The sequence below is a fragment of the Fonsecaea multimorphosa genome, assembly GCF_000836435.1.
Source record: "Fonsecaea multimorphosa CBS 102226 unplaced genomic scaffold supercont1.5, whole genome shotgun sequence".
NCBI classification, from domain to species: domain Eukaryota; kingdom Fungi; phylum Ascomycota; class Eurotiomycetes; order Chaetothyriales; family Herpotrichiellaceae; genus Fonsecaea; species Fonsecaea multimorphosa.
Window position 1 is genome coordinate 604,454 of NW_015971639.1, and position 13,702 is coordinate 618,155.

At 51.6% G+C, this 13,702-nt stretch overlaps 8 protein-coding genes across 8 annotated transcripts; 5 read left to right on the forward strand and 3 right to left on the reverse strand.

Annotated features, from left to right (window-relative positions):
* Positions 1–235: 235 nt before the first annotated feature.
* Positions 236–1,311, forward strand: Z520_03428 (mitochondrial DNA replication protein YHM2; the record flags this gene model as incomplete). The annotated part of the gene is made up of 3 exons (XM_016773939.1): positions 236–458; positions 527–1,199; positions 1,257–1,311. The coding sequence occupies 3 exons, from the start codon at positions 236–238 to the stop codon at positions 1,309–1,311; spliced, it is 951 nt and encodes a 316-aa protein (XP_016634885.1).
* A 1,034-nt stretch (positions 1,312–2,345) lies between these two features.
* Z520_03429 (uncharacterized protein) lies at positions 2,346–2,941 on the forward strand (the record flags this gene model as incomplete). Its single annotated transcript, XM_016773940.1, has 2 exons — positions 2,346–2,554; positions 2,623–2,941. 2 exons carry the CDS (start codon positions 2,346–2,348, stop codon positions 2,939–2,941), a joined length of 528 nt encoding a protein of 175 aa, XP_016634886.1.
* Positions 2,942–3,301: 360 nt separating this feature from the next.
* Z520_03430 (cysteine synthase) lies at positions 3,302–4,505 on the reverse strand (the record flags this gene model as incomplete). Its single annotated transcript, XM_016773941.1, has 2 exons — positions 3,302–4,317; positions 4,373–4,505. 2 exons carry the CDS (start codon positions 4,503–4,505, stop codon positions 3,302–3,304), a joined length of 1,149 nt encoding a protein of 382 aa, XP_016634887.1.
* Positions 4,506–5,388: 883 nt separating this feature from the next.
* On the forward strand, positions 5,389–7,245 carry Z520_03431 (uncharacterized protein; the record flags this gene model as incomplete). Its single annotated transcript, XM_016773942.1, has 3 exons — positions 5,389–5,424; positions 5,489–6,087; positions 6,168–7,245. 3 exons carry the CDS (start codon positions 5,389–5,391, stop codon positions 7,243–7,245), a joined length of 1,713 nt encoding a protein of 570 aa, XP_016634888.1.
* Positions 7,246–7,785: 540 nt separating this feature from the next.
* Z520_03432 (uncharacterized protein) lies at positions 7,786–9,429 on the reverse strand (the record flags this gene model as incomplete). Its single annotated transcript, XM_016773943.1, has 1 exon — positions 7,786–9,429. One exon carries the CDS (start codon positions 9,427–9,429, stop codon positions 7,786–7,788), a length of 1,644 nt encoding a protein of 547 aa, XP_016634889.1.
* Positions 9,430–9,731: 302 nt separating this feature from the next.
* Z520_03433 (uncharacterized protein) lies at positions 9,732–10,735 on the forward strand (the record flags this gene model as incomplete). The annotated part of the gene is made up of 2 exons (XM_016773944.1): positions 9,732–10,018; positions 10,072–10,735. The coding sequence occupies 2 exons, from the start codon at positions 9,732–9,734 to the stop codon at positions 10,733–10,735; spliced, it is 951 nt and encodes a 316-aa protein (XP_016634890.1).
* A 119-nt stretch (positions 10,736–10,854) lies between these two features.
* On the reverse strand, positions 10,855–11,737 carry Z520_03434 (uncharacterized protein; the record flags this gene model as incomplete). Its single annotated transcript, XM_016773945.1, has 2 exons — positions 10,855–11,667; positions 11,720–11,737. 2 exons carry the CDS (start codon positions 11,735–11,737, stop codon positions 10,855–10,857), a joined length of 831 nt encoding a protein of 276 aa, XP_016634891.1.
* A 412-nt stretch (positions 11,738–12,149) lies between these two features.
* Positions 12,150–13,580, forward strand: Z520_03435 (uncharacterized protein; the record flags this gene model as incomplete). Its single annotated transcript, XM_016773946.1, has 1 exon — positions 12,150–13,580. One exon carries the CDS (start codon positions 12,150–12,152, stop codon positions 13,578–13,580), a length of 1,431 nt encoding a protein of 476 aa, XP_016634892.1.
* Positions 13,581–13,702: the final 122 nt, after the last annotated feature.

A 13,702-nucleotide genomic window follows, 5' to 3' on the forward strand; every position in this document is an offset into this window, starting at 1 on the left:
GCCATCACTGTCAGATTGATCGCTACTCTTATGTGGTTTTAATCTCCGCTCCTGCTTTTTGGTCCCCTATATTCCGTACTCGGTACAATTGTGTCTTTATCTTGCCAGCATTCACACCGACGCAACCCCTGTTGCCCAACAAAGCCTCCCTCGTCTTTTCCTCCTCTAATCCTCAAGGCGACGACGCCGACCTCCTCCCTTGGTCAGGGTAGACAATCTCGCAGATCTGCCAACAATGTCCGCTCAAGCAGTCCTGGCACCTGCGCCTCCGGCGACCAAGATTGAGAAGAAGCCCGTCAAGTTCAGCAACCTGCTGCTCGGTGCTGGTCTCAACATGTTCGAAGTCACTACCCTGGGACAACCGTTGGAAGTTATCAAGACCACCATGGCTGCTCACCGAACTGACACGTTCGCTGGGGCCATGTCGAGGATATGGGGACGCGGTGGTGTTTTTGGATGTAAGGCAAAGCGCACACAACTTCCCTGATGAGAAGACCTCGGCTGATCGATTTCTTGTAATGTATAGTCTACCAAGGTCTGATTCCATGGGCATGGATCGAAGCTTCCACCAAGGGTGCCGTTTTGCTCTTCGTCGCCTCGGAGGCCGAGTACTACGCAAAGACCTTTGGTGCCAATAACTTCGTCGCCGGTATCTCAGGCGGCATGGTCGGCGGTATGGCCCAAGCCTACGCAACCATGGGTTTCTGCACGTGTATGAAAACCGTGGAAATCACCCAGCACAAACTCGCAGCGCAGGGTGTGAAACCCCCGTCTACCTTCCAGACTTTTGCAGACATCTACAAGAAGGAGGGCATCAGGGGTATCAACAAGGGTGTCAACGCAGTCGCCATCCGTCAAGTCACCAACTGGGGTTCACGTTTCGGTCTTTCCAGACTCGCCGAGACCGGCATCCGGAGAGTCACTGGCAAGGAGCACGGCGAGAAGCTGAATGCGGCAGAGAAGATTCTTGCCAGCGGCCTCGGCGGTGGTTTGTCTGCCTGGAACCAGCCCATTGAAGTCATCCGAGTCGAAATGCAAAGCAAGTCCAACGACCCCAACCGACCGAAGAACTTGACCGTCGGGAAGACCTTGAACTACATCTACAGCACCAACGGCCTCAAAGGTCTCTACCGCGGTGTTACTCCCCGCATCGGTTTGGGTATCTGGCAGACAATCTGCATGGTTGCCTTGGGTGATATGTATGCTCTTCCCGTTGTCTGTTTTAGTCCACGACTACATGCTAACATTGGAATCAGTGCCAAAGAAGCCGTCGAGAGACTCACTGGCGAAAAGGTCACCGCGAAGCACTAGCTGACACAAGAGCATTCTGGATTTGGGGATCCACTTGAAACTGCTTGTGTGGATCCCATCGAGTCGGCCGGGGCTAAGCTTGGGCTGGTCATGTCCTTTTGACAGACAGGGATGCCCTTCTCAAGCAGCATGATTCATCCTTCTCTTGGGCCCCTTTACATGCATTCGCTTAGACGTTCCGCGGGTGGAAAGGTGGGAAGATGGATGACTGATAGAAGTTTTCGGCAATATGGCGTTGTACTGGCGTTTTCCCCTTTCCTGCCCTGAACGACACCAAAAAATCTTAGCCGGTTTTGGTTTTTGCTTCTTTCTCTTAGTGTTTGGTATCTATGCTTGTCGATTGCCTGGACACACTCGCCACAGCATCAGCTTTTGTCCTGTGAGATTGGTCATTCAAGAAAATGGATGGGGATAGAAAGGTGGTCAATCATGAGGTTTCTCTTGGGCAGCTGCCAGATCGGAAGCTCGAGGTCGCTGATTCTATTACTATGCTACCCACAGAATGAGCTTTTTCGCCGGGGAATTCCCCCTACCTTTGCACAAAACACGACGAATACAAATCTCATTTTGCTTTTGGAAAGTCTGCGCATCTAGGACCGCCGTGCTCACTCGCTCTTCCCGCCTCGCCCTCACCCTCGCCCTCACCCTTAGATGTACTCCACCTCATCTTTGGTACGGAGGGCGGAGAGGATAGAAAGGATAAAAGGGGGAGGATTGTCTTGACTTGAGGGGTTTACGCGTCTGGCTGGCCGAGCTGTGCGTGAAGTGACATTCAGGATGGGCAGTGACGACGACAAGTAACAATGTGAGGGTCTGGCAGTATATGTGTGGTATTTTCACTGCACTGTGTGCACAAGAGTACCTCGTGAGATCCTGCCTCACCGCGTCCTTTTGTTTTCCCTCTGTGCTTGGTTTGTTTCCTCACTGCAAAATAACACCTCGTTGCCCGTTCACATTTTCGCTCTCAACCAAACCATCACCACATCACCATCAACGACAACAATACACAAGACAAGGTACCTAGTCAGTTCATCATGACTCTCGCGGCCGTAAAGAACTTCCTCTTCTCCTTCCTCGCCGCGCTGACTGTCTCGGTGCTCGTCAATGTGAACCTCACCGCCGCGATGCCGCCACCAACTGCAGACTTGTCCGCCGTTGGGAATGCTATTCAACTTCTGGCGCCGCGCAACCTCACCCAACAGGCTACCTGTCCGTCAACTCAACCTGAAACCCAAGCTGGCTGGTAAGTACACACAACTTCGCCCCTTCTTTGTCATATCTCACGTAGCTAATCTTGACACTCGGACACAGCTCCACCTGCACCGAGTGCTGCATCTTCCAATTCAACGACGCCGGCTGTGGTCAACCTTCTGTCGGAGAGTACGGCCTCAACGACTTCGACTGCCACCCTCTCGAGATCGACATGAATAACGTCTGGATCACCGAGTGTACTGGCGTCTTTGCAGAGTGCATGCTCTGGAAGAATCAAGACTGCACCGGTGAAGATAGCTGGAGCATCGATAACACGGCAAACGTCTGTCATCATACGCAGTATTGGATCGGGGCGATACAGTGTTATCAGAGTGACGAGAAGAAGAAACTGGCAATGCGCCGGCTCAGCGGGTCTTGAGCGAAAAGGCTGTACGTGAAAATGTGCGCTTCCGGGTGATCGTGACCTGGACAGTCATCAAGACCAGAGGGGGTAGCATATGCTTTGTGTTTGAGTTGAAATCATTGTGACAGTCTCTCAGAGTTGATACGGACCCAGAGTGGGAAAGTCTTTTTCGAGGAGCTGAGATGACAACAAGTAGACGTGCTCGAGCCAGTCAGATGCCAGGACTTGTCTCTCGGTTCATCGACGAACATAGCAACCGTCCATAGAGAATCTTATGGATCGATTCTGCAAATGGCGTTTATCGAATACGTGATACTGGGAGAATGTTCATCGCCAGACGAGTTGGGCTTTGGTCCCGTGTTGAGTCCGACTGTTCTATGGCAACACAATGTATTTCTGTAAATGTTGGGGTATCGCTTCTCTCAAGTTCTTGCTCTTGAGCCACTTGTCGCTAAAGAGCCGATCCGCGTATCGGTATGCTCCGTCGCATAAGACGGTAACAACTGTATGGTTGGGTCCCAACTTCTCCGCGACCTCTTTCGCGGCGACCACATTTAGTGCGCTGCTGGCTCCGAGGTATAATCCTTCTTCATCCAAGCAGCGATATACCATGGCAATAGTCTTCTCGTCGGAGATATGTAGTGCGCCGTCAAGCTCATTGACTTCTTGTTTCAGATTGTCAGTGACACGACCTTGGCCAATGCCCTCGGTGATGCTGCTGCCCGTTCTCTCCTTCAGCTGGCCGCCGGAGGTAATGTAGGAGTAGAGGACGGAGCCAGGAGGATCTGCCAGGAAGCACTTGACGGAATGATTACTGACGTCCTTGAGATATCGAGTAACGCCGGCAAGTGTCCCACCAGTCCCAGTCGAACAGGTAAACGCGTCGATTTTGCCTTCGGTCTGGGACCAGATCTCTGGGCCGGTGGTTACAATGTGTGCTAGGCGGTTGGCTGTGTTGTCGAACTGATTTGTCCATACAGCACCGTGTTCGGGATCTTCCTTTTGCAGCCTCTCCGCATGTCTTTTGGCTTGCCAGTTATAGTTTTCTGGGTTCTCCCACGCAACAGCCGGAACAGGATATACTTCGGCGCCTAGCAGTCTAAGGAGATCGATCTTACCCTGTGACTGCGTATTTGGCATGTATATGACCAGTTTGTATCCCTTCGCGCGGCAGACGTGTGCCAGTCCAATGCCAGTATTCCCAGCGGTCCCTTCGACAACGGTGCCTCCAGGCTTCAGCAGGCCCTTCTCTTCTGCATCCTTCACCACATACAGAGCCGCACGGTCCTTGACGCTACCACCAGGGTTTTGGAACTCGGCCTTCCCCAGGACATTGCAGCCGGTTTCGGCGGAGAGCTTGTGTAGTCTTATCAGAGGGGTATTGCCAATGGCTGGATCTGGTCAGTATTGGGATTCCTGGCTTGAAAGAGGGCGAACAAAAGATACCTCCTGTAAGCGTGTCGACGACTCCTTGAGCTTTGGAGACGCGGATCCCATATGCATTGACCGAGTCGGCAGTCGCTGCACGAACCGCTGTGGTCGCAAAGCGTCGGACCGATGACCTCAGAGCGTTGGCCATGATTGAAAGCAGAGCACCGCCGCCCGAGACCAGAATGCAGGAGAATAAGATAGACGCTTCAGAGGAGCATGTATGTCTAGATCGTGCGTCTCCCCAGACCAAGAGCAGGTGGGATGATCGGAGCTGCAAAGAAGAAAAAAATCTCCAATTGCATCATTGAATGGCCCGAGGCTGCTGACATAAGTGTGTGGACTTCATCTATTATTAATGCTTCTACCAGCCCGCCCGGTAGGAATCGTAAGACAAGGCTACCACCTAGATGCTAAGGGGATCCTAGATCTGTCCGCCTCAAGCTGATGGAGCCGAAGCCCAGAGATGAAGTGCTAATATCTATTTTCCCATCTCGAGATTCTCAGACAATGCGTGATAGAGGGAACCCTCAGAAGGGACATGTATTCAACCATCTCTTCACACCATCGCTCTCTTTATCTGCCTCGATCCATCTATCCATCCATCAGGGACCCGGGAGTTAATATACAGTATGTGGAATGGGGAGATCTCTCACACCAAAAGCCCAACATTGATCTCCGTCGGCAATCTTTGTTATTCCCGGAGAACACCACGACATATCGGACTTATCCGCTAGATACATATAGATTGCAACACTGACCTATGACCCTGCGAATGATCTGGAGCCCAGCTCAGGATAGTGACTCGCATTCCCATGGTCTGGTAAGTCCTACAGCTCTAGTCGGCTTTTCCCCTGAGTTATATTGGCCTCCCTAGCTGGGCTGTTACTGCGAGCCCGTCTGCTTGCCCTTTACTCTGGAGGCGCAGGCAACTCTGTCAGGGTGATAGAGTTGGTTACAATAGCTTTTGTCTTGGTCCAGAGAAGAAGAAGAAAATCTTACCTATAGATCAAAGCTCGGAAGCCTGACAGACCATGGACCTTGACCTCATCATCAAAAATGCTACAATCGTAAGTCCTTCCCTATCCCGAGGTCTCTACAAGGCTGAATTCCCCCTTTTTCCCAAATCCAAAGGTCACAGCCACAGAGATCCTCCAACCAGGTCTCAGCATCGGAATCAAATCCGGCCAAATCGTCGCTATTGCCTTTTCTCTTCCAGCCAATGCAGACACTCAAATCATCGACGCAGAAGGCGCGTACGTGACCCCTGGTGGAGTCGACTCCCATGTGCATCTCCACCAAGACAATGCTCCCACAGGCGACAAATGGCTCTCGGGATCCCGCTCGGCGCTCTGTGGTGGCAATACCACGATTCTGGCCTTTGCAACGCAAAAGCGAACCGATGAGAGTTTGTTTCCCGTGCTGGAGGAGTATCATTCCCGCGCAAGGGGCCAGAGTTACGTGGACTATGGATTTCATCTGATCCTCACGAGGCCGAGTCCGGAAATCTTGGGTCGGGCAGTCAAGGCAAAGGTCGACGGTGAGTCTGATCCCGGAAACGAAGGAGAGTTGAAGAGGATGGTCGAGGAGGAAGGCATCACGAGCGTCAAGCTGTACATGACATACCCAGCCTTCAGACTCGGGGACAAAGAGATGCTAGAGGTAATGATGAGGTGCAGAGAGGTGGGCATGACGGTCATGGTGCATGCTGAGAATGCAGATATGATTGATATGTACGTCTCTCCTTCACTTCCTGTCAGAGAGCTCGACAACGAATATGTTGAGCATGGACAAACTGACACATGGCGTACAGGATAACGTCTCGTCTCCTACAAAACTCTAATACTCTCCCGAAATACCACGCCCTCGCACGCCCTCAGATCGCCGAGTCTGAAGCCACACATCGAGCCATCTCGCTTTCTACCCTCACATCCACGCCAATCCTCATCGTCCACATGTCGAGCCCCGTCGCCCTTTCCCATGCAAGGAAAGCACAATCCAAGTCCATGCTGCCGATCCACGCCGAGACGTGTCCACATTATATGTATTTGTTATCGGACAGGCTGGCCGTGACCCGCTTCCCAGTCATCGACGAAGCCAATGGTGTTAGTCATAGTCATGATGAACATGAACATGGGGATGGAGGTCAGGATGAAGATGATGAATGGGCAGGCGCACGGCATGTCTGCGCCCCTCCTCTCCGCCACGCCGACTCGGATTTGCAGAGCGTCTGGGACAGCGTGAACAACGGGACCATCACGGTGATATCCTCCGACCACGCTCCCACGCTGTATGACGACCAGCAAGGGAAACGGAAGCCACTGGTCGAAGCACAAAAGACCAACTCAACACCGACTTTCGCCCAGATCCCCAACGGCCTTCCGGGGATCGAAACACGACTGCCCATTCTGTTTTCCGCCGCGACCGACCCGGACCCGTCACTCTCCCCCGCGAGGAGACTGACACTGCCCAAATTTGTGGAACTGACCTCGACGAACCCTGCCAAAATGTACGGCCTCGCGGGCAAAAAGGGCAGTATCGCCCCAGGATACGACGCCGATTTGGTCATTTGGTACCCCCCACCACACTCACGCCTCTCATCAGGCGATGAGAACATCAAAATCACAAATGACATGTTGCACCACAGTATCGATTACACCCCCTTTGAAGGCTTCCGGGTCTGCAATTGGCCCCGCTACGTCCTTTTGAGGGGGCAACTTAAATGGAATCGTGATCTCGAAGTCAGTCGCGGTCCGGGCGCGGGCATCTTGGGAAAACCTGGCGACGGCAAGTTCTTGAAGAGAGGACGGGGAGAGGTGCTCGTGGGAAGGAGTGGGTTGGGCAGAGAGCCTGAAGGGATGAGGGTTGGGGAGAGGAGTGCTTGGATGTAGACCGTTCCTCATCCTCGGAGTTGGTTGTTGGCAAATGCAGACAATCAGAGGAGCTCGTTTGGACATTAGAACATGGAGCAATAGAAGGGGATGCGTGTACTAGGCGCGTTCAAGCAGGATGGGAAGAGAAAATAAACGAATCTTGTCTGAATACCAGCAATATCAGAAAAGATACAGGAATACAGCCAAGTTCAAGACTCTCTGACAAATGTTTCTCGTGACCCTTGGAGCAGAGATTCAGCATCGAGAGTGCAGGAAATAGAGCTCACGGAAATTCTTCACTTTTTCCTCATCATCTCATTCTCAATTGCAGCATGCAATCTCTTGTGTCTATTCATGACAGGCACGAGAGCGATGTCTATCTAGCATGATCAAGCTCGAGGAGGCACCGCAGCGTCCCAGATAGCGATCAGGGCGTAAGCATTGTACGCTCTAGCACGTCAAGTATCTGGCCGTAGCCGATGATTCCTTTCTAGCCTCGGAGTCATCACTCATTGTCATTCTTTTTGCATTACTCTTTTTCCATTTCCCCCTCTTGGTTTATTCCTTCCCCGTTGGTACCTTGAAGAAGACGCCCTGGGACTCCTTGGTCGGAGCCTTGTCACATCGATAGTAACCCTTGCGATCAAACTGAATTATATCATCCTCCTTGACGTCCCATACATTGCAGTCGGCCAACGCGGTAGAGCTGAACTCGCTCTTGGGTGTCAGGAAGTCTTCCCAGTGAGTCTCTTCCTCCTCGGTAAGCTTGTCCTTGGAGAGTAAATGATCGAAATCTTCCAGTTGGACGGGACAGAGGTCCTGGTCCTTGGAAAGCCACGTGATCTTCTTCTTTGTGGCTTTGAAGTCGCCGTCGAGGTGGAGTTCGAGCTCGAGGGAGGCGACATTACCCAATGCGTTCACGCCATCGGTGATGTCTGGTTTATCGGTGGTTTTCTCGTACTGGATGTCCCGGACGTATGCGTTGCCCCAATTCATAAGCGTGATTTCTTCGTCTTTGGCGAATGTCCGAGCGTCCTCTTGCTCGATGATGACATTAGAGCTGTACCAAACCTTCTTCTCTCCTAGATCGTATTTTGCGTGTTTGGGTTTGACCTCCGAGTAAGGTGCTTCTTGTGGGAGGCCTTTGACTTTGCAAACGACATGGTTGTCGTCAATCGCGGTGTATCGCGCGCTTGTCAGATCAATCACTTTCTTGTTCATGGTCCAGATGGTATGCCAGTCCATATTGACTACATTCTTGCTTGGTCCCTGACTGACCATGAAATCCCGTAGACCTTCAACAGTCATGCCACGCCGGCGGATACCTCTCACGGTTGGGAAGCGGGGATCGTCCCAGCCCTTTACAATACCGGCATTGACCAGCTTCGTCAATTTTCGCTTCGACATCAGCGTGCGCACAAACTGAATCTTGGAGAAAGTCCAGATATAAGGGCTCCGCAGATCGATGGCCTTGAGAATCCACTTGTATTGGGCATCTTGATCATTGTACTCAGTTGTCCTCAGAGCATGAGTGACACCTTCAATAGAATCGACAATCGGACAAGCAAATTGGTAGGTAGGATACGCCTTGTATTTATCGCCTGTGCGGTGGTGGTGTGTGTTATTCTTAGGACATCGAAAGATCACCGGATCTCGGAGGGAGGCATTATCGTTGGCGTAGGAGATCTTTGCTCGGATACACCATCGCTTTCCCTCTTCAGTGCCTTTCTTCATCTCCTCGTACCTTGCCAGATTATCCTCAACGCTGTCGTCTCTGTGGACACTAGGCTCACGTGCCTGTCTTTGCGCGCTCATTACATCGGCAGGTGTGTCGTCTGCGTAGGCCTTCCCGACCTTGATAATCTTGACACAGTACTCGTCGATTTGGTCAAAGTAGTCGCTCGTGTAAGAGATCATGTCGGGCTGAATACCCAGAAGAGCAACGTCCTCGCGAATTGCATCTTGGTACTCGACGGTCTCTTTCTCAATGTTTGTGTCGTCGAACCTCAAGATCATCTTGCCACCAGGATATTGAATGTGAGCAAAGAAGTCATTGAGGAGAGCAGCTTTCGAGTGACCTATGTGGAGGTAACCCGAGGGTTCTGGAGGAAATCGTGTGACCACGCCTGCGGCGGCATTGGGTAGTTCCATTTGCTTGACTTTTGGGGCCTTTTTGGCCTTGGGGGGATTCTTTGTCGCCATAGTGAGACTTTTCTTGGTCGAAGAGAAGGATATCTATTGGAAAAGTTAGAAAGGGGAGTAGTGACTGTCTTATGGCAAATATTGAGTCATTTCGACTGCGGCGTCTGAATATTTCTGCTGAGGCTTTGAGCGGGGAATGCGCACTGAGACAGCCTTGCACAAACCTGACAAATCTGCCAAGCTAGCCTTTCTATTCGCCAGCCTTCTGCACCAAGGTGATGGAGCTGCAGAGACTATTATTGACTAGACATAACTCGCTCTTCAAAGCATTTACCATTTCTCTGGCTTGATCCTGTTTGATCATGGATGTTTCTCGAGGCCTGTCGATGGCTACGAAACAACTCTGTCGGTTCACGACATCTTCCTTCCTTGCTCCATTCTTCACACGCGCATCGGCGCCATACACAGCAACCGCTGCACGATGCTTCTCTTCCGCACCAATCCTTTCCGCGACGGGTGGTGCCCGGCAACTATCAGACAAAGAAAAGGCTGCAAGGGAGAAGATCAGGCGGCGAAGAAAGAAGCATAGAGCGTACAAGCAACATAACCTCAAAGACATGGAGCAATTCACTTTGTGTGAAGCAATGAGGTACGCTTCAACAATCTGTCCAGAATGATCTCAACATAGCTCACAGGACGTAGGTATATCAAAGCATTCGAAATTGGCCACGACCCAGACTCGCCGAAATATGACATCCATATCAAACTCCGCACCAAAAAAGACGGCCCAGTGGTTCGCAATGCCATCCGCCTCCCCTACCCTGTCAAAACAGACATAAAAATCGCGGTCATCTGTCCGCCTGATTCCACAGCAGCCCAACGAGCGCGTGAAGCCGGCGCCCACTTGGTTGGTGAAGAGGAAGTGTTTGAACGCATCAAAGCCGGCAAAATCGACTTTGACCGGTGCATTGCCGTGCCCGACTCCTTGCAGAAGATGAATAAAGAGGGAATACCAAGGATCTTGGGACCGAGAGGTCTAATGCCGAATGTCAAGATGGGCTCAGTTGTGTCAAATCCCGGGCCTGCTGTGAGAAATATGATGGGCGGCAGTACCTACAGAGAAAGACAGGGTGTGGTGAGAATGGCAGTAGGGAGATTGAGCTTCACGCCGGAGCAGTTGAGGGATAATGTGAAGGCGTATGTCAACGCAGTGAAGAAAGATGCGAATGCGCTGAGCGATCAGATTGTCAAGGAGATGTATGAGGTGGTTTTGAGCTCGACCAATTCTCCTGGCTTTTCTTTGAATGGGGACTTCTACAAGCCAGCGCCGGGAGCTGCTACACCCCAGCAACTGGCCGTGGTTTGAAGGAGCTTTTCGTTTTTCAATGTATTTGATAGTGGGGGTATATGTCGCTCAGCCTCGGCGTACAGGCACAAAAATGGAGAGAGAGCCGTGCCGTTGAAGCAAGAACCTAGTCGGAGAAATCACTCTTCGATTGCTCCACGTATCTGCATCAGTTGTTGTTTGTACTTGACTTCGGTTTCCTGCTTGATGGCCATTTCTAGGTCGGACAGTAGGATCTCTTGAATCTTGCGGATTCGTCCTTCTTGGGCCAAGAGAAAAGGGTGCTGCGGACTGTGTTTGCTTGCCAGGTATTTCAAAATGAGGAATTCTTCAGTCCTTCGCTGTAATCTGGGAGGGACTCCATCGACCCCATCCGAGTTGAATTCCTCATCAACGTCGTTGGCAGTCGCTTCTTCGATCCATTCATCTCCCCACTGCTCACCGCCACCGTCTTGAGGTTGGCTCTTGATCTTTGTGGATGTCGAGATTTCGAGCTTTTCTTCCAGCAAATCTAAACGTTCCGCAATTTCGAGCAACGCCTGTCCGACGCTCGTCTCTTGTCTCAGAGCCTTTTTCTGTCTCAACAATTCAGCTACCTCGTTCCTCCTTGTGTCAACTTTGTCTCTGACTGCTTTGACATCTCTTTCAAACCCTAACAACCCCAGTCGGATGTCTTCTATCTTCTCTTCCCCGCCATACAACGTGCTTCCTAACGACAAAAAATCCTGATAATTGTCGTTGACAAGATCAACGAGCTCTTTGTTGAGGGTCTGGCTCAGTTCGCGCAGCTCTGCCTGTAGGTCTTCAAGCGTCTGAAATCGGTTTGACAGACTGGACAGAAAGGTGGCGGCATCAAAGTCTGGAGCTAGGAAGGCCGTGCGCTCTAATGGCTTGGGAAAGGGAAGCGAGGCATCGTTGTCATCGGCGTCTGAGCCAGAGTCAGAGCCGCCAAACTGGTAGATTTGTCAATTCTTGTCCGGAACTTGGACGTACAAGCTCACATACATAGAAGCGATTGCTCATTCTGACTGTCTTAGGATGGTGGCCGGAATCCTTCTCCAAGTCGCACTAGGCATTCTTCAACTGGTTTCCCTCATAATGTGCGGTTTCTCGAGCATGGAGACATGAGGATAAAGGAGATCATACAAGCATGACGGTGAGCCTGTCGACAGTATTGGCTACCACAGTGGACGCTTGTCTTTTCGTGTGTTACTTGCACACATGGAAGGGACAGTGAAATGTGAAGACACATGTGCAAGGGCGGGAATTGTGGAGGGGATCGACCTGCATCGGAGCTAAGGAAAAGTATGCGGAGTTTAGCTGCAGTGACAAGAGGCGACATTCTCGGACTTTCTGTGTCTCGAAGGTGTACCCAGCTTGCCCAGGTATAACCACAGTCCTGCACGTGTATCGATTTCACCAAGAAACTCAAAAGATGGATCTAGCTGCTCGAGGCGCCGCTGCTGTCGAGTCTAAGGACTTTCGGTCTGCTGTGTCGCTCTACACTCAGGCTCTCATCGACCACCCTCACTCCCCGGATTACTTCAACCAACGGTCGCTCGCATTCGCCCGTCTCTCACCACCCCGCCATGACCTGGCTCTTAAAGATGCAGAGTATGCTGTCCTCTTCGCCCAGAAGCGTGCAAAGAGGGAGAAGATCCAGGCTGCACAACAGCGGCGAGTCGTCGCCCTCCATGGACTCGGACGTTACGCAGATGCCAAAGCGGTTTTACAGACCATGGTGAAATGGAGATCCACCAAATCTGCGAAGATGGAGGGTGACATGTGGCTGGCAAGGGTGGAAAAGAAGTTGGCAGAAGCTCCAGAGGCGGAGAGAGTGTCCTCGGAGAAAGAATATCCACAGATCGACCTCCCCAGTGAGGCACAAATGAAGAAGTGGCTCGAGACACAATTGAAGGCAGACGGGTCTTATAAATTTGATGAAGAGAAAGATGCCGACACGACCGCCTCCGACGCAGCAGCAGCTACATCTGGTACCACCAAGTCCAACGGACATGGGACGTCGACAAAACCTAGTTCATCCACCGCTATGCCCACATCTGCTCCATCAAAGATCCGACACGAATGGTACCAATCTCCTCAAGCAGTCACACTGACCCTCTACGCCAAAAATGTCCCCAAAGACGCCTGCGACATTGATATCCAAGAAGATTGCATATCCATCTCCTTCCCTCATCCCGCCAATCCGTCCTCCACATTCACATTCACAATTGACCCCCTCTTCGCTCTCATCGATCCGTCCCAAAGCAAAGCTGCGATTCTGTCCACGAAGGTCGAGTTGACGCTCAAGAAAGCGCAGGCGGGAAAGTGGCATGACCTCGAAGGTGTTGCGCCTTTGAACACACAGTCATCAAAGGCAAGCAGTGAAAAGGAGAAAGAGAATGCTAGGCCGACATCAATGTCCACATTGACCAATACAACCCCATCAGCTACAGCTGTTCCACAAATGGCCGTGCTGAAGGACAATCCCCCTTCCTATCCAACCTCCTCTCGCAAGGGCCCCAAGAACTGGGACAAACTCGCCAACGAACTGCACGCGCAATCGAAACCCAAAACGAAGACAAAATCCAAGGAGAAGAGCAAACCAAAGGCAGGTGACTCTTCCAAAGACAACAAATCCAGTCCTCCCGGCTCCGACGCAGAAGAAGGCGGTGACTACGACTCGGACTTCGATAGTGTTGACCCTGTCGATGGCTTCTTCAAGAAACTTTATGCCTCCGCGGACGAAGACACGCGTAGAGCCATGATGAAGAGCTTCTATGAGAGTAATGGCACCGCATTGAGCACGAACTGGTCGGAAGTCGGGTCGAAGAAAGTCGAGGAGGTTAAGAGTTCCAAGGACTAAGAGCATCGAGGCAACACAGTGTACTATTGGGGTGTTTACGATGAGGTAGATACCGTTGGCATGCGGTGTTTGTACATGCGACAGCTCGGGACGGGTGTATTAAGACTGAGGAAAAGGCATTT